Consider the following 19,655-nt stretch of genomic DNA (forward strand, 5'->3'; position numbering starts at 1 on the left):
TTCAGCAGGGTTTATAAGGCAGAAGCCAGTATTTTAAGTGGGCAAGATTTTGATTCACCTTTTGTTACAAACCTTGATTTTACCCCCCCCTTCCCCCCTCCCAAATCGAATCTGGAAAAGCAGAAAAAGCTTTTCTAAAGCAACTTTGAATGCAATTGAGGAGACCAATTCCTTGACACAGGAAAATGATCTGATTCCCAGAAGCTTGGCTGACTAGGTTAATATTAACTTCCACGCAAGAGAAAGGAGAGATGGAAGTCAGTAAGTCATCTTGTTTAAACCCTGACAGCTTGGGGTTATTGGCATTCTTGGCAGTGTATCTTCAACTGCGTTTGTACAGTCTGTTTTTTTTTTAATGACTGGAGCAAGTGACTTGTTGATAGAGCTGTCATGTCTTTGGGATGCCTGTTCTACTCGTTATGAATTTTGGCTTAAACTTAATTTGCTTGCTTGTGGCATGTCATGCCCATTAAGTCAAGGAACCTTCTATCCAGAAGTGTGTTTTTAAAGGTCTCGAGACCTTTTCTCTGTATAAAAAGTGACTGCATGCTGAACATCTACTTTCCTCTGACTTGCTGAGTTTAATTGAACATCACCTGTTGTGTGTGCAGAGAGCAGGAGGTTTGCTGGTTGAGAAGATGACTTTCCTTTGTGGGTTAATCCATTTGCCTGTCTCTTTTACCATTCCTAATTAAGACAGAGGAGTGGTGTGCGGAGGGAAGATGGGCTCTGAGGATCAGTGACTATACAATGCAGTGATTTTGAAGACAGAGGGAGTGATTGAACCTGTGCAGTAACTGGCTGAACACTTCAAAAGTGGCGGCTGCTGAAAACTATGTGGCAGAAGGAAAAGTTTATAAATTCAGTAATCAAGTGACTGTTAAGATCAGAAAGCTTGGGATTCATAATTAACTACTCAGTGGTAGATATGAAATGGTCACAGTGGGCAAAAGAGGAAAAGGAAGGAGTGATTAATCTTTTAGGGGGATTAGCCAGATAATTGTTTAGTGGAATTATCTGTGGGATTTTCATATGTCCTAAACATGAAGTTTTCATATAAGTCAGATAAAGTACAGTATCAGAACTTCAAAAACCACACTCCAGAGAGTTCAGTTTCATAGTTTTTAGGGGCTGGAAGGGACCTTATGGATCATTGGGTCCAGCCCCCCCTGCACTTGGGCAGGAAAGACAGCTAGGACTAGATGTTCCCAGCAAGGTGGGCATCAAGAGGCTTTCTTTTTGAAGATTGCTAGGGTGGGTGACTGTACCACCTCCGGGGGGGAACAAATAGAAGTAGGCAGAAGTTTACTATAAAACTTGGCCATTTGGTGCAAAGAATTAAGAAAAACTAATGAACAGGATTTAAAGCTATTTTACTTGGAGCTATGATTTGATCAGATTAAATTTCCACTCAGGCAGGGCTTTGTAGACAATAACAACACATGCCAGGTCAAGTAGTGCAAATGAAATATTTTGTGGTTGGGGCACAAGGTCTCAGTAAATAAAATAAGGGCCATCAGTGATAGACTTACATCGGTAGGATAACTTTGTACTGGGTAAGCCTTGTTACTACGGTGCTGTACTTATACTTTAAAAAAGTGTAGGAGACTAACGTAGGCTGCATGACCAACTGCATGTTCTAGACTGCATTCACATACACTAGCTATGTGCCTGTGTAGCTACCCTGTGTGGGGTCCTCTGTGCTTTACCAGCTCTACAAACACATGTAAATAACTGATTTCTAACATTCTCATTAGAAGATTTTCTAGCAGCAATGCAGCAGTTCAAGTGTAGGTATACTAGCAAAAGCATCATACCCCTTTACTAGGCCTGGTGCGGATGTACCTCGACCAGAAAAAATTGGCTTTATTTTTTCTGACAGCCAGAGACCATCTGTGGGGAAACAGTTTAAGAGAATATGCTGAGAAATAGGTACATACATATGGAGGTGTCCCTAGAGAATAGAGCAAAGAGGAAAGAAGAAATATCTAAAATAAAATGAACAGAAAAAGAGCGGAAGAAATAGTATTTAAAAGTGCATCAACCTGAAATGTAGTCAGTTTAATGAGTTAACATTTTCCAAATTTTTCTTTGCCCTTTAGTCCCTTTTCTTGTGTTGATGGTTTAACCATCATAAATTCCTTTTTTTTAAATGACTAATCTCCTTTGTTACTCTACTAAAAAGCTTCATAGAAAGGGAAAAATAATGAAACTAAATGATTACAAAGTACTGTCAAATATGCAAACTGCAAGAAAGAAGTATTTTTATTCTCTTCTGAATGCAGTAATCTACCATGGTGTTTGTAGCAATTTTAATTTAACAAGAGGTCTGATATTTCTTCCCTCCTGAGTTGATGGTGTTCCTTTAAGTCACAAAACAAAATGAAAGCAAATTCTTGAAGTGGGAAATATGAAATACATTCCAGTCTCCATCCCACAGAAAACAGGGGAGTGGTCACTTAACGGGGTGCTGGACCCTTGCTGTAGTTTTACAGTTGGTCAGCACACCGGGACAGCTGGTTCAAGTTCTGCTGTGCATCGACTGTCCATGGAAAGGCAATGATACAATTCAGTATCGGGAGGAGGACTCCAATGGAGAGAGGTCCCTCTTATGCCATTGCATGTGGCTTTGAGGACCTACCTCGTAGTGCAGATTTTTTAACTTTCCTCAGGATGGTGTATTATCTCCTGTCACTCTGACTTTGGTAACAGCAAGCTTTGACAACTGTCACTGTTGTTTCAATGATGCCCGTCCCTTGAAATAAATGACATCCTTTGTCTATAGTCAACATTGCTGAGTATCCATGATGCCTTGGGTCCACTTGCTGGTTTAAAATCACACATACAACTTCCTTGGAAATTGCATGGGTAATAGCTTAAATTATCAAAACTCAAGTAGATGCCAGGTACAATTTTTAAATGTGGACTTTGAAGCACTCGCTGGCATTCAACATTTATTATTGCCTTCTGACACATTTAGAACATAACCCTATGATGCTTGTAGGTTTAATTGACACATTCCTTCCTATTTCTTTGCTTGAAATATTTAAATAGAGACTTTCCCAACTAATGAAGTTCTAATTTTTAATTCTATCATTCCTGTTAAGTAACTGTTCTGTGAGTGTGCATTTCTTATTGTCTCAGTTGGTAAAGATGAATGTTTTTTCTAAAGAAAGCAAGCAGTCTTATTTCAGATACTTGTGTATTTTAATAATATATTAAATAGGTATAAAACAGAAAGTTTATGTAAAAAAATTTAAGATGTAAAGCACTTTTTCAAACAGATTTTGCAATTTTTAATGAATATTACGGTTTTAGATGGCAAACTGAGATAGATACAGTAATTTCTCTAAGGCTAGAAACAGATATCATTCAATGTCACATTTGTGCCTCCATAAACATTTTTATGGCAGCATAAATGGTAAGTAAATAGATGTCCCTACCCTTTGTTGCACCATATCAGAAGCAAATTAGTGGTGCAACAAACGGTAGTAATAAATTGTTCTGCTTTATTACAGCCAACATCTATTAACTCTGTGGTGGGAGAGTGTGGGCAGCCTGACCTGCCTGCAGTCTCTGGCTGCCCCAGGCAGATCCCTCAGAGCACCTGCTTGGCTTTCTTCATTTACAGAGAGGCAGACTGTGGTACCTTGGGGCACCTCTCTGTAAGTGGAGAAGTCAGCGTTCCCCACTTACGAAGGCTCACCCCACTGGGGTGGACTAGGTCAGTGGTTCTTAACCTTTTCTGTACTAGGACCCATTTGTAAACATCGATGGCCAGTTCCAGCCCAGTAAATAGTTTAAATAGAAAACAGCCCCCTGGCCCTGCCAATGCCCCTCATTCCCAACCTGCTACCCCTTTCCCCCAGCTCCCAGTGTGTGGGGCAATGGGTGGGTGTATGGGGGCCCCAAGCATCCTTTTGCAGACTGGAACTCTGCCAGCCTGTAAGGGAATAGCCATGGTTTCCCACGGTTTTCTCCTTTAAAGGGAATCAATTTTTAAAGTTTATTGATCCATTTTTAAAGTTTGTTCGTGACTTTGTCATATAGTCTGGCAACCCACTTTTGGGTTGCGACCCATGCGTTGAAAAATGGTGGTGTAGGTAATCAGGGAAAGCCCAACTTACCCTGCTCACCCAGATGAGTCCCTGTAGATCCCAGAGGCAGTCTGGGTAAGTGGAGAAAGTCTGACTTTCCCTGCTTATCCAGATGGGCCCCTAGAGACTCTGGGATGGGTCTGGGTAAGGAGGGAAACCTAGACTTTCCCTCCTTACCCAGACTCAGATCTGGGAACTCCAGGGACCTGTCTGGGTAAGCAGGTAAAGCTGGGCTGGCACTCTCAGGGATTTCCTGGGGTTTGCAGGATCAGGCCCCCAAAGCCCCAGGAGAATGTATTGTCCTTTGTCCCGCACAGTCAGTAGGCAAGACAAGGGGCAATTTGTTTTGCCCAGTGAAAGGAATCAGCTGTGCCATGACATGTTGCAGCACAGATGATCCACTTCATTTGGCAAGGTCTACTTCTAGCCTAAGACCTATGAGGACACACACTACTCAAGTAGAGGAGGGGTGGGTTCCCATTGACTTAATAGATTTAATAGATTTCAGGGTCAGAAGGGACCTATTAGATCATTGAGTCCGACCCCCTGCCCTGGGCAGGAAAGTGTGCTGGGGTCAGATGATCTGTCACTTCAATAAACTTTGGGTCAGGCTTTTAAAACTGGCATACTTAGCTCCTGATTCTGTGTCCTAACTTTTACATCATCCTGCCTTAAGTTGGATGCAGTACTGCAGCCAAAGTTTACCTAATCTTTGATTTCTTTGATAAAGAAATGGATAGGATTTGCAAAAGGAGTGTTTTATTATTCCAATAAAACAAATCAAAACTTTGAATGTGAAAATGAAAATGAGACTAGATAAAGCTCACCATAGCCTTCAATATGCTGTGTTTTAGGCGCAGTTTGTGATTTTATTCTTTGTTTTCCTTTTATTCGTTCCTGTCATAATTTCTGTAATTGGCCTGTTTCTTTTTCCTTACCACTTTGGGTAGAGGAAATAGTTTAGACCTGCCAGTCTCAGATGTTTCATCCTCAGTGGGCATTTATATATATTAATTTGTCTGCACCAATGTGCTGGAGATCTAGTGCATTGGAGGAGACTCGATTAATCAAGTCTGCCCTGCATGTGAGCTGATCCGCCCTGCGCTGTGTCTCTGCATCGTATGCATTTGTATAAATGGAGAAATGCATGTCAGTGCTGAGAAAATGGTGGTGGTGCACTTTTGAACTAAAATACCTTTAATGTGTTTTAGTTTAAAAGTGCATTGCTGCCATTTTCTCAGCGCTTCCGTGCATTTCACCATTTATACATATGCATGCACCTGCTGCGGCACAAGCATGTGTACAAATACCCCTTATGTTCAGCCTCCAGAAATCTAGGAGGCAGATATTTTGTGAAATGCAGCCATCTCTGGGAAATCTAATTTTGGTTTCCTGGTGTTCTTTTACCATGCAAAGAGGACAGCCGTGAAGTCTGAAAAGAGAACCAGTGGGTGAAAGTGCAAATTGTACCTATGTGGTTAGGTTCATTGTTTTTAAAAGAAGGAAAAACAATAATGAATGTTGATTTTCACCCTGAACCTTATGTTTTGGTCCCTCCATTTTTTACTCTTGCCAAACAGCCAAGTCTACAAAGTGTATTCATTATTACTTGAGGCAGCAGTGGACTGATAGCAGTAATCAAATTAAAATATATGTTGCTTGTTTGAGGGGAACAAACATTACCCTATAGACTTAAATGGTCAATATTCTCTTTACTTTTGTCTCTTTAAATAGATGTCAAGGATAAGTAGATTTAGGTTTTAGGTTTCCTTCTTCCCTAACTCATTCTCTTCAAATCACACTGTTACAGAGTGTTTTCAGTGCTGAAAGTAGCACCAGCGGACTCTAAGGACACTGCTGTAACCACTATCACCCTCCTCACTTGAGGTGCTGTCTCTCTTGGGGAAGCAGGTACTGTGAGGAAACAAGCCTCTGCATTCTTTATGGTCTTTTTCCATTGTCATTTTTTCAGTGGGAGAAATTGGAACAACTTGCATTATAATAATAAACCTACAGATTGGATTACCGCAATGTGGTTTAAGCGAAGGGATATTTTATGATTACTTGGACGTTCAGCTCACAGAGAAGCTTAGCTAAGGCATTCATATAGAAGGTGAGGGCATTAGCTTTCATCTTGTTTCCAGATACAATCCAAGTTAGTTAGGCATTTATGGGTTTTGGTCATGTTTTTCTGAGAGACTTCCTGTTTCTTTATGGTTGTCATATTTTAGATCAGCTGAGTCTGTCTTGAATGATAAATCTGCATGTTGGAGATGGGATTCTTAGTGGGGCTTAGCATTGGATTTCACTTTTTTCTTTAGGCAAACAGCTCATATTTGTTGACCTTCAGATGAGGAATGTTGACAGTGAGGGTGTCAAAGGATAGTCCCTGAAGGTCTGGGAATTTTTACTTTATGTTGAGACAGTGTTTGTTTACTGGCACATATAAAATAATTACATATGCACCTAGGGCATGTTTTTTTACAACTTTTTATGTGGAATAATTGAAGTTAAGAAAAGCTTTTTAAAAATCATCCATTTCAACTTGCCAGTTTAGAGTTGTTCAAAAACGATGTAAGGTTTTGTCAAAAGGTCCTCTTCGGGGCCCTTTTCTCATCTTTGAGCCCCATCTATCACATGGGTCTGATGAACGCACAAGTTTTCTTCATGGCACTGATTCATAGATTTCATAGATCTCATGGACACTAGGGCTGGAAGGGACCTCGGAATATCATCGGGTCCATCCCCCTGCCCCAGGGGCAGGAAGTTAGCTATGGTCAAAGGATCACAGCAAGATAATTCCTCACTGGGGTCCTGATTTTGCCCACAGTCTCTTGTTGGTGGTGTGTTTTTAGTGAGACTGCTAATAAAGCAGTGCTTCCTAAGCTTTTCCAGCCCAAAGCACACTTAAGTTAATAATTTTTTTCCGTGGCACACCTGTTAAGGCATTCCCCATCTTCATACCTATTGTAGTTCATTGTCATGGCAAAATTTTGCGGCACACCTGTTCATTTCTGACGGCACACTTTTGTGCTGCGGCACATTGGGTGGGAAACACTGTAATAAAGTAAGGCAAGAGGGTAAGGGTGGCAGAATCAAATTCTAACAGCATTTCTGTTAGAAAATTGGAGGAAAACGTAGAAATGAAAAGACTACAATCACAGTTGGGGACATAGAAGTGGAGACTTTAAATGTCATAATGCCAGTTCTAAGGGAAAGAATCTTGACCTAATTCAGTTGCTTAGACTGATTTTACAAATTAAAAAGCCCAAACTGAAATGGAATAGTTTTCCTATAGCAGAACTAGTTTTGTGTGTTGAAACATTGTTCTATCTCAGTTTTTTACTTAGAAACTTTCAGCAGACCTGAATTAACTTCTTTTGTGTTCACACCTCTCTTCCATCTGCTTTCTGTTACTGGTGTAGTGAATAAATTTGCTTAGACTAGCATTTATGGAAACACTAGATTTTATAGGTGAATATTTGCAGGAAGTGCGTTTTGAACCTTTAAGCCAAGGTAACTCTACAAGTAGTTTTCAAACAGTTGGGGAATGGAACCTTATGACCTAGATGCTCAAATACAAAACTGACTAATATTTTGGTGTTCAAATATTGATCATTTTAACAAACTGTTTGCAAACATTCTGTAGGAAGAGTTTAAGTGAAATAGTGTCAAAAGGCAGGAAGTGAATTCTAGAGACTCTCAAAATGTTTATTTACCTCAAAATATTTTATATAAATATGACTATTAAATACACTTGAGGAAAAAATAAGTTGCTAATGGAATTGTTTGCAACTAGAGGATAAGCTAATATGTCTGCTACAAATTATTAATTTTGCTGTTGTGCAGAGCACAGAAGTACTTAAATTGACTTTGTTTTCACGTGAAAAAGACATAAAACCAAGCACAGGCCCATACTGCTAATATTCTTAGGCTTGCAAGAGGAGGAAAAGTTAACAACCTTTCTTGACAAATGGCTGCTAGCATTTTTTGCAGCTGAATGTAACTGATGACCCTTTTGTGATTGTAAGGGCAGTAGATTACAATGAGGGAACAGTGACAAGTGGTGTATAACTGTTATTGCTTGTGTTACTGATTTGAGAGAAACTCCTCCAGCAGGAAAGGGCATTGAAATCCATTATTTATAAAGGTAAACAGATCTTTTGTCTTCTGGTTTCACTACAGTGAAGTAAAAAGAAATCTAGTAAAATTAAGTCCAGTAAGACAGGAATCCACTCTGTATGAGCAATGTATATAATTAAAATAAATATATTTGTATAAAATATTTTATGAATCTTCACATCCATAAATGCTTGATTTTTTTCCCCTGAGTCATCCAGCAAAACTATGCCAATTTCAAGCAAGAGGTTTAATTTGGAGTTGGATAAGGAACCTGCCTAAACATATTACTAGATATTAAGAACAAGCTAGTTCTCTTAATCAGTTCTTAACATATTTATTAAAGTATTTTGCTTTCCCAAAAAATGATACTTTTTCCCGTGAGAGCTTATTTGCAATTCGAATTTTCTGATTACCCTCCAGTTCAGCCTCGTTAATGAATGGTGGATAGACTGCTGGTATTACTTTTAAAAGGATTCTAAAAAAATTTCACCTTGTGTTTCATGATGTTAACTCATGTTTAAAACACATTGGAAGAGCAGGGTTTGGGCACTGCGGGTGTGAGTGCAGGGCAGTTTGATATTAATTATGCAGAGTATGCTTGAAAAAATGTCCATGAGTTTGAACATCAAATTGTTGTTAGCATTTTCAGATTTGCAATTTATTTTCCAGTGCATGCATCATGAATGAATCTGCCTCAAGTGGAAGTGGCCAAGAGTTTGATGTATTTAGTGTTATGGACTGGAAGGATGGCATAGGTACTTTGCCAGGAAGTGATCTGAAGGTAAGATAAGAAATTTATATTTTGAATAAATGTAATAAAATATTATTTTGATAAGTGCAGAGGGAAAAGGGAATACATGTAACTCACTGGTCAGTATGTGTAGTGATGGTCTCTGTGCTTCGTCTGTGAAAGATATGAGTCCTTACAACTGTGAATTACAAATCTGGTTCTTCAGGTTAAGGAAAAAGAACATGCTTTTAGCTACAAAAGGTCTTGATTCCATTATAATGTTTACTGACGTGGCAGCTATCATATACACATACAGAATTAGCACTAATACATTTTAAATCAAAGAAGATCAAATCAGAAGCTTAGACTGAACAGTGCTCAGTGATATTGTCAGTTTCCAGTCTTTTCAGTTTAAATAACAAAAAGGTAATGCCTGTAACCTGTCATTTTTATGGTCATATAGCATCTTTTTTTTAATTGTTTTTCCCTGTCTCATTGTGTGAAAGACATGCATAAAAGTTGGGTGGGTGGTCAGTAACTAGCAGTGGACGTGTCTACACATGCAGCTGACTGCGCAGTCATTTAGTACTTGCTTAAGCAAGAATACTAAATATCCCTATATCATAATAAACTAACTCTACTTTGAAAGGAAATAATACACAAATGTTACTCACATTTTTTAAATGTTCCAACGCTTAGGGCTATTTGTTTTATACACACTGGGCACGCCTACATGAGATGTTACATCGCTACAGCGACATAGCATTGGTGGGCACAAGCCATGATGCCAATGCTACTGTGCAGTAGCTGCTAAGACTAGCCAAGTGGCATCATAACTGCAGTAATGCCAGTTACTGCGCAGTCATTTAGTACTTTAGTGCTTAAGCAAGTATTGAATGACTGCGCAGTAACCGGAGTAACTGCACAGTTCCGACACCGCTTGGCTATTTTTAGCAGTTGTTGCGCAGTAGCAATGAGCTACTGTGTGTCATGACCCAAAGGCATGGTTTTGTGTGTGCTTCGGCACCAGAATTATCCCCGCCAAGTTGCAGCTTCATTGCATGGGAGAGTTTCCTATTGCAGAGGAAAACCCCGGTGCAGGGGCGAGTTTCCCGCCTTTCTGCAGCTTCTTTTGCAGAGTGCATTGCTCAAGTTGCAAGAGGAATGCACAGTGCAAAAGAGTTCCCGCCACCGGTATGCAAATTCATTCCCCGCTATTGGCTAGTTTTAAATTATTCCCACGTGGCGGCTAACGATTGGCCTGTTAGCTGTATAAGAGGCTTGAGCAGTTTCCCCCCAAGCCGAAGAGGACTCCACCTTCACCTCGGGGGGTTTTATAAGACGTATCTCTGATTTCGATTTTGGTGGCGCGTTCACCCAGAGCATCCGGAGCTCTGTTCCGTGGAGCCTAGCAAACTCCACGTGATCGTCCGTGTTGTCTGTGTCTGTAACCGCAACTCAAGCAAGTTTTCCAGCCTACACCACTGCCATCTCGGTGTAAGTAAACAATCTTTAAAACTACCGCTAAGCGTTTGTGCCTAATTCCAGCTCGTCGCCCTCCCTCTCCGATCCAGCGTGCCCGGGCTGCTGGCCACAGCCTGCGTGCAGCACGGAAAAGGGCTCGGGTCGCTCCCGGCCCGTACACTGTGCAGTAGCTCGTTGCTACTGTGCAGTAGTGTTGGCATCATGGTTCATGCCTGATGACACTACATTGCCATAGTAATGAGCTTTGGTGATATGCCCAGTGTGTATAAAATGTATAGTCCTGAAGGTTGGAACATTTAAAAAATCTGAGTAGGATTTGTGTATTATTTCCTTTCAAAGTAGAGGCCATTGTTATAGTTTATTATGATAATAGGGATATTTTCTATTTTAAATATTTTTGAAAATAAAATATTTGTTAAAGATCACCAATATATTTATGAATTTTTTTCTGTCAAAACTGTTATTTAAGCTTTTGGGACCGCTTGTAGAATGCCTTTAGTTGTGTTAACCAAAGATATGTTATTTGAGGCTATCATTTACACAGTTTTTACTGGTAAAAGTAGAGTATTTCACATACAGTATTTCCATTTTGATGGACATTGATAAGGTGTTTTATAGTTCATTTAGGGTCTCAGGAAGCCATTCATTGATGTCCATGGGTTGAAGAACTCTATATCCTTGGGTGCCTCATTAAGGCTGGGGTGTTCTGTTGTTCAAGTGAAGTGCTCTAAAAGCAGCCAGTAGGTAATTTCAGGATAAATAAGTTATAATGCAGAAGCCATTAGAGTGATGTTTTATAAGTCAGTGTTACAAACTGAGCTGATATATTCAGTCCCAGTCACCTTATCTCGAAAGATATAGAGCAGAAACAGAGAGAGAGGGAACAGCTGCTGGGCAACAATATATAGAGTCATGGAAGACTTGCATATAAAGAGAGTAGTTCAGGAAAGCACTTAAATATTTCCTTATTCAGGTAAGCATTTGCTTAAATGTGTGCTTAAGTCCAGAAATTGGTCTGAAGTATAAGCTTTTGATGACAGTTGTGTTTTCCTGAATGTAGGAGTTGAGAGAGATAAATAATTGTCACGAGAAAGATGCATTAAAATAAATAATATAGAGAAGATAGATCATGCCATTCTATCCACACGGTCTTGTAGTACAAGAACAAATGGATATTTAGTAAAACTGAAAGGCAGCAAATGTGACACAGTACATTTTCACACAGTGCACAGTTAGCCTATGGAACTCATTGCTTACTGAAGTCAAGAGGCATTGAAAGAAAGACTGTATGTATATGCCTGACAAAAACATTTAGAGTTGTTAGAGTAAAAGTTTAAAAAACAAAAAGGTTTTGAAAAGATTATAAACGCTCACTTTCAGGCTGTAATCCAGCTTCTAAATAAAGATGGTTACGAACGTAAACTATCCCTGATAATCTTTAATGCAAGTTTGGAAAGGATCATTACAAAATGTAAATAGCCTGCCCCAATGTTTTGCACTTGTTGATGATTTGGGTAGACAGAAATAATGGTACAAAAGATGATTGTAGGCTTTAAGAAAGCTTTAGGTAAAATGTGTTTAGGATAAATGAAGATAAAACCAAATATGGGTTTAAAAACTGACAGAAAGATATTGGGCAAGCTTACCTATCCAACACTAACCAAAGATATCAGTAGTTTATAGCATTGGTTGCCAGTAATTGTTTCATGAGAGAGAAAATGAACTCTTTTGCTCAGTTGACAAAGACCAAGCTTCAGATATACAAAACCATTATAAAGCCTGTTGTTTTATAAGCCTGCGATCTGAATACGTACTGAAGGAAGAAAGACAGCTAAATACTTTTGAAAATGAAGTACAGAGACAGATTGTTGGGCTTGGAGAATGATGGGTGGAGCTGATAGAAGATCTAATAAAAAAGTATATGAAGAACCAAGTTATAGTATATGTAGTGAAATTCTGTAAACTTGACTAGTAATGGCATGAGATTAGGATGCCAGAAGACAGACAAGGTAGGCATGTCCTGGTTAGTCACTGACCTTGTGGTTAACCAAGGAAAAGATGGAAGAGTAACACAGCAAGATTTAAGAGCTCTTAAGAATTACAACAGTGGGGAAAATATGCCCAGAACAGAAAGTGATAGAGCAAATGATATAAGGAGTGAATGGCTCTGAGTTACTTTGGAAAGCAAGTTCTGCAGCCTTTACTATCAGATTAATACTGCACTAATTGAGAAACTTTTATAGTATCTATTTTCCCTTTATGTGTACCATCTTAGAAGAATATAGTTGTAGAGAAACCTTAACTTTCTAATGAAAATAGAAAATCCAAATGGAAACAAAAGATTTAAGACCTTCCATTCTTGACATGCTTCATATGACTGTTAATAAATGTGAAACTGGGAATTGAAAGGAATGTTATTTGGACACTTTTACTCAGCTTTGGTCTAAGAAGAGGGTTACTTATTAGGCAGTGTTTAATTGATGTAGTCTGAACTTACCGTATTTATTTGAATCCAAGATGAGATCCCTGCCCCCTTCAACATGGGAAAATAAAAAGCCTCATCTTGCACTCAAGTACCAACCTGGGGAAGGCAGCAGCTGCAGCTCTGGCCCCAAGTCTGTGGCTTGGGCTGGAGATAGACCTGGAGCTGGAGCTGGAGCTGTGTTTGGCCGCTGCCAGAGCTGGGTCCAGGGTTGGAGCTGTCACTGCTGCTGCTTTCTGGCTGGGGCTAGGGTGGCTCAAGGTAGCTTGTATAGTGGGGGAAGGGCTGGGCAGTGTAGGGGAGATTGTGAAGGGAGCATGGGGGAAACTGTAGTATGGGGGAGGGCAGGAGTGTGTGGGGGAGTATGGGAGAGATTGCGTGGTGTAAGGCATGGGGGAGTGTTGGGGAGATCACACAGTGGCAGAGAGTTGCTATGGCTTTGGCTTTGGCTACGGGTTTGGCTTTGGCTTCAGCTGTGGCTGTGGCATTGGCTTGGGCAGCTGCAGCTACAGCATCCTGGCCAGGCCCGGGCCTGGGGCAGGCACTGGAGGGGGTCAAGTTGCTGCGTGGGGGGGGACAGGTGGCCTCCCCTTTACTTGCCCCCTGCCACTGCTTTTCCCACTGCTGCAGTGGGCGGGACTAATTTAATATGACCCTCCAATAATTAGATCCTTTACATGGAAAATTTGTAATTTAAAATTTCTAATTTTCCACGTAAAGAGCCTAATTATTTGGGGGGGGTCTTCTAAAATATGGGGTGGGGGTTTTCTTAAATTTAGAGTTGTCTTGGATTTGGGTAAATATATAAAAAATGTCCTTGCCCTGTTACAGTTTATAACATACAGCAGTCATTTAGAGTACATTTCCATTTCTTCATAAAGTGTTTTATTTGTTTTGTTCCAGTAAGGATATTAACCATTAATAGATGTTATCATAGAAATAAGAAAAAGGTTATGCCATTTTTCATTTTGAAAAGTACACACAAACCTAGAGTTATATTCTTTACTGATTACTAATAGACTAAGGTTACTAGGCACTCCTGCAATAAATAATAAACAATAGTCAAAGTATTCACAGCAAACAATTTTTTCTTTGAATTTAGCCCTTTTTCTGTTAGCTTTTTTGTGGGTGTGAACAGATGGTATCTTTCACAAATTCAGAATTATTCAGATGTTTTGTTTTGAGTGCATTTCAAGTGATGGATTACTCATAAAGTGTCCGAGCACTGTTTTGAAAATTGAATGTTGAACCTTATCTATTTTAGCTTTGGTTTTCATCATCTAGGTCACATCACATTTGTTTGTCTACCCTGAGAAGATTCAGTTTATGTTAATTTTTTATTATTTTAAAAGAAATCTCTTCCTTACTCTTTTTTTCTCTTTTTACTATATCCATAACTTGCTTCATCAGTAGATGTTCAGGCAAGAGTATCTGAAACAAATGTGTTTTCTAGGAGGAAAATGCAGATTGTCACATAAATAACTGTATTTACATGAATACAAGTTTCTCTATGAACAAAAATGTTGATTTGTTTGTTCATGATAACGTAAGAAAAAAGTGTTTGGAGTATACAGTCAAATTAAAATGTGATTTAGAATTTCTGAAATGTTTGCCAAATACCGTTTCTTAATTTTTGTCTGCCGCTCATTATGGATATTTTCTTGTGGCACACAATGTAATATAGAGATTTCTGAAACTACTAACAGGAATATCATTTTGTTAATATGTAATTAAAACATTGTATTTTGATTAAAATAAGGGGTGGGAGTCAGGTGTTATGGCTTTTGTTTTTAGTTGTGCCACTGACTTCTTTTCTGTGTATCACTTTCTACATCTGTAAAAGAGCAAGAATGCAATTTTTAATCAAGTTTAATCTTTTTAGAAGTTTAATCTAAGTTTATTAAACTCTGAGCTATTTGGATGGAAAATACTACAGATTTAGTATGGTCTAAGGGTTATACTGTGGAATGGTAAGCAGTGTTAATATTAGAGTGTACTGTGAGCATTCTTACATTAAGGGTTAATACTGTTTCTTGCCTGCACAGCTTTGACTTGCTACTAGAGGGCTGTTGAGTAGGGGTGTGGCTAGGATCCAGGACCCCTGGGGTCTTTCCCTGCTCTGGGTGTGGGAATAGGCTGAAAGCAATTCATCCTGGGATACTGGAAGACTGCAGATTGCTCATTTTATCTCTGTGGAGCAGACTGAAGTTACCATAACACAAACTATGTAACATGGCCCAGAGTTAACCCTTGCCTGAAGTGGCCTAACTTTGAGACACTCAGAGGGTACTTAGCATGAGTTAATGAGCTTTAACCTGCAGATGCTTGCATTTTAAGTGCCTTTAGTATGGTGTATCTGTAATGTATAACTTCACTGTAAGTGTAATCTATAACTTCACTCGACATATTTACAGGCTTTAGCACTCCTCCGTGTGGTAGAAAAAGTAGTGTGCACATCTGAAACACTTCTCTGCTTTCTACTTGCTCTGCAAGGTCAAAGAGCTGATAACTTCTGAAGAGAAGAGCATGTGTAAATGTGAAGTACCCGCTTTTTTTAAATCACTCTATCCTGAATGCTTGCAGAAACACCATCACATCAAGATTTAAGTGTTTTCATTACATTTGAAAGCTGTAATAATTTAAAATTGCTTCCAAATGCAGTGACTAAAAATTTATTGAGTGCTTTAAGTTTGTTGGTTAATTCTGTGCTTTCAAAGTGAGCAGGAATACACCAATACCCTGGGGGCCAAATGCCCTGAGGAATGCACCAGTGGAAGCTGCACGCTGTGTGAGCTCCACCAGATGAGGCACAGGCCACCAGACTACGCACTGCATAGATACTCTTTCTACCCCATCGCTGCACCACATGCCCACACAGACACCTCCTGCACCGTTGCACTGGGAAACCCCCACTACTCCACTTAGTGCTTTCCCATTGCTACACTCTGTGCCCAGACAAGAGCTGTGTCCCCCCCATCACTGCATTTCTCCCCCTTCCTCCTTCCCCATTGCTGTACTGCATGTGCGCAGTTCCCCACTCCCTGTGTGCCAGTCTCAGACTCAGCCTCATCTCCTCACACAGCACACTGCACTTTCTCACCCTTGGGGCAGGGGCAAGCAGCAGCAGCTAGAGGAGGGAGGGGGAACCCGGAGACTCTAGCTGCAGTATGGAGAGAAGTGGCTAGGCAAGAGTCCAGGGGACACAACGTAAGCCCATAGGCTACCAGTTAAACAGCACTGTGCTACACGAACACAATTTGAGGTTGCTATATACAGTTTAATTAAGCTGTAAAAAAAATGGTATAAGTAAACAGGGTGGCTAAAAAATGCTGAAATTAAACAAGGCTGGGCAGTGAGTGCTTTAAAACAAACACGACTGTGAATGTGGTTGGGTAAAGTAGTGTGTTTTGGGATATTTCTAGCTAAGTTGCAAAAAAATAGCTTTCAGTGTAGGTGTGTACAGTCAAAGTGTGGCCTGTTTTCATGGGGGACCCCCCGCTTTTAATCAACACAGGAGCCATTTCTTACCATTGCAGCAGCCAGGTTGGTGTCATCTGCATATTTGCAAACTGTCCACTCAGTCACATCCTCCAAGGCATTAATGAAGTTACTAAATTATACTTGACCCAGGATAGACCCCAGGGAAGCCCACTCATTACCTCCTTCCAGTTAGACATTAAGCCATTGATGACTGTTCTTTGAGCACAACAATCTAATCAGTTATATACCCATCTTATAGTACTTCAGGCTAGACTACATTTTCTTCGCTTACTAATAACAATGGATCAGGTTTGTGTAGTAAGTAGAACTCTTTCTACCTCGTTTCCTATAGACATCAGAACACACATAGAAAACAAGGCAGAGAGAGGGCTGTAGGGTTTGTGGTTAATGCAGGTGAATCCCACACAGGAAAGTTAAGACCTACCCCTGCTTCTACCTCAGTCTTCCTATGCAATGCTGAACAAGTCACTTGAACTAACTTGTGGCAGATGGCCACTGGTTTTGTGTTCCTCATTTTCTGGATCCCAACTTGAGATACATATCATTGAGTATGCAGAAATGTTGAACGTTTGCCACTCCTAACTCCAGCCAAGAGGAACTTTGGATGTCCAGTGCTTCAGGCATTAATGTAGTCTGTTCTGGATAAATGAGACCAGACTTGGAGGTCAGGGGGGCGAGTTCTGGTTTTTGCTCTGCCATGGACTTACTGTGTGGCTTTAGGCAAATACCTTTGTCTCCAGTTTTCTCATGTGTAAAATGGAGATATTAATGCTGGCTGAGCTTTCAGCAAAGGTGAATGTATTAATGACTGTGAATCCTCTGCATTGGGGTCAGCAAACTATGCTCCTTGGGCCAGATCCAGCCCAGGAATAGGTTGGATCTGGCCTGGGGCAACAGAAGATTGGGTGGCAAGGAACTGCTGAGCCACCACAGCACTGGCTTTGGCATCCCTCCCTGGTGCTGTCTGCCTGCACCTGCCCTCACTGTAGAAGGGCTTGATATCTGCAGTGAAGGAAGTGCTGGCAGCTTTGAGCTTTCTTGGGAGGGATAGAGATTTGCAGCCTGCAGTAGGGAACCAGGTCCCAAGCTCTGGCTTGGGGCAGCAATATGTTGTTCCCTGTTTCTGTATATGTTATGGTGATGATTGAGCACTACGGGAAAGAAACAGTAAGGAACTATGTCTAGGTGACAGTGGGAGAAGGATGAGTATGAATTAGTGGAAGGTAAGCTCAGATAGGACTGGGGTGATGAAGATGAGATGGGAGGAAGGTAATATGAGTGTCTTTGAGGGAATGCATGGGCATGCATCTGCTGTTAAAAAACAAAGCTTGTAACCTTGGGGTGATCCTATGCTTTTAGCTTCTGTAGGATAGGTACATTGCCACAATTCTCTCAGCTGTGTCTGGTTAGGTGGCTACAACCCTTCCTTTTGAATGTATGGTGTTATCCAAGTCTTTGTGACCGCAGCATTAATCTTTTTCAGCACACATGGGACATACTAAAATCATTCAGAGACTGAAACTAGTGCAAAAAGAAATGATTTGTTAATTGAGATGGCATCTCTCAGAAAAGAATGCCAGCTCTAGGGGGATCTAGACTGGCTGCTGTTGGTCTCTTGGTGTTGGCTCTAACTTATAGAGTCCTAACTTGGGTTGGGCCTATTTGAGGTTCTCTCTCTGTCTCTTCTTTTCCTTATTGCCAGGGTGGTAGTCAGCCGGATTGTATGCTGAGGCTGGATTCCTCTATTCTAAAGGCAAGGAAGTGGTTAGAAGAACCTTCAGGAACTGTGGATGGCCATAAAGTGTTGTTTTAATTCTCCTTGAGTTACGTTTATAAATTGTTGGAGTACCTAAAAAAATTGTATAGGCATCCTTTTTTGTTGCTTAATAGACATAAGTAAAAAAACCCATGCATTGCAGACTTTGGATTGTATAGATCAGGTAAAACAGGGACTGGTAAATGAAGGATGAATTAAAAAACACAAAGAGCTGCCTTGTTTTCTATGCAGACTGGCCTTTGTACTAAACAAGGCTGGGGTCCTGTGAAAAAAATACTTTGTGATCACGTTGCAATGATGACGTGACTGGTGATGCATGTGCACAAATAGACAGAATTAAAGTTGTATGGACAAATTTTGTTACATTTTTTCAATCTAAATGCCATTAAAAGAGTTATATGAGCATATATATACATATGTAGGTGGGGACTTGTGATGCGAGTAGATTGCTCCTGCATAGTAAAGGGGAGGGTAGCTATACTATGCTTCCAGCTGGGGCACCGTGTTAAGCATGTGGGTAATTCAACTGAAATTAATTGTAATATTCATCTAGTTGAAATAAAGCATGAACCCTAGGTATAGTTTTCTGAGCCACATTCACAGTGTCTTAAGTGTCCCCTGAGCCCCACGGCACAGGGGACACAACGGTGGGAGTCTACTGTAGACTTCCCACCCAAAGTCAAGAGCTTGACCAGGAGTTCGCCTGGGAACTGGCTGAGGCCGCATGCTCCAGGACCATGGTTGTCATGGGTGACTTCAACTACCCAGACATCTCGTGGGAGGATCACTCAGTAAAATCCGAGCGGTCGCAAAGCTTCCTATCAGAGGATGACCTTTACCTGACCCAAGAAGTCTACGGGCCAACAAGAGGTAATGCACTGCTCGACCTGGTACTGGCAGCTGGGGACGACCTAATCAGCGACCTAGTGGTGGATGGGAAGCTGGGTGACAGAGACCACGAGCTGATCACCTTCAACATCTGCCGTAAAGCTGGCAAGTCAGTCAGCAACACTGAAGTTCTTGACTAAAGGAAAGCTGACTTTGACAAGCTCAGGAGGCTTGTCAGTGAGGCCCTAAGGGAGCATGACCCTAGGGGGAGGGAAGTTCAGGAAGAGTGGTTGCTCCTCAAGGGAGCGATCCTCAGTGCACAAGCTAATTCTATTCCATCTCGAAGGAAAGGCAGTAAGAGGGCACCGCCCCCCCCCCCCGGCTCTCCAGGGATCTAGCAGACCTCCTGAGGCTAAAAAGAAAGGCCTACAAAGGATGGAGGGCGGGATTCACCTCCAAGGAGGAATAGTCCTGCACTGGTCCGGTCCTGCAGGGAGCAAACCGGGAAAGCCAAGGCTGCAACTGAACTCCAACTAGCTCCGAGTATCAAGGACAATAAAAAGTTCTTTTTCATCTGAAAAAGATATGGGGAGCCAGAGAAAAAGCAAGGGCAACATTGGACCCCTGCTAAAC

At 40.8% G+C, this 19,655-nt stretch overlaps 1 protein-coding gene across 1 annotated transcript in view; it reads left to right on the forward strand.

Moving 5' to 3' along the window:
• Positions 1–19,655, forward strand: part of L3MBTL3 (L3MBTL3, histone methyl-lysine binding protein) — a 167,974-nt gene that overhangs the window by 2,240 nt on the left and 146,079 nt on the right. Inside the window, 1 exon segment of the mRNA XM_014522505.2 lies at positions 8,889–9,000. Within this exon segment, the coding sequence (XP_014377991.1) occupies positions 8,889–9,000 (112 nt within the window).

The sequence above is a fragment of the Alligator sinensis genome, unplaced genomic scaffold (genome assembly GCF_000455745.1).
Source record: "Alligator sinensis unplaced genomic scaffold, ASM45574v1 scaffold889_1, whole genome shotgun sequence".
Taxonomy (NCBI): Eukaryota; Metazoa; Chordata; order Crocodylia; family Alligatoridae; genus Alligator; species Alligator sinensis.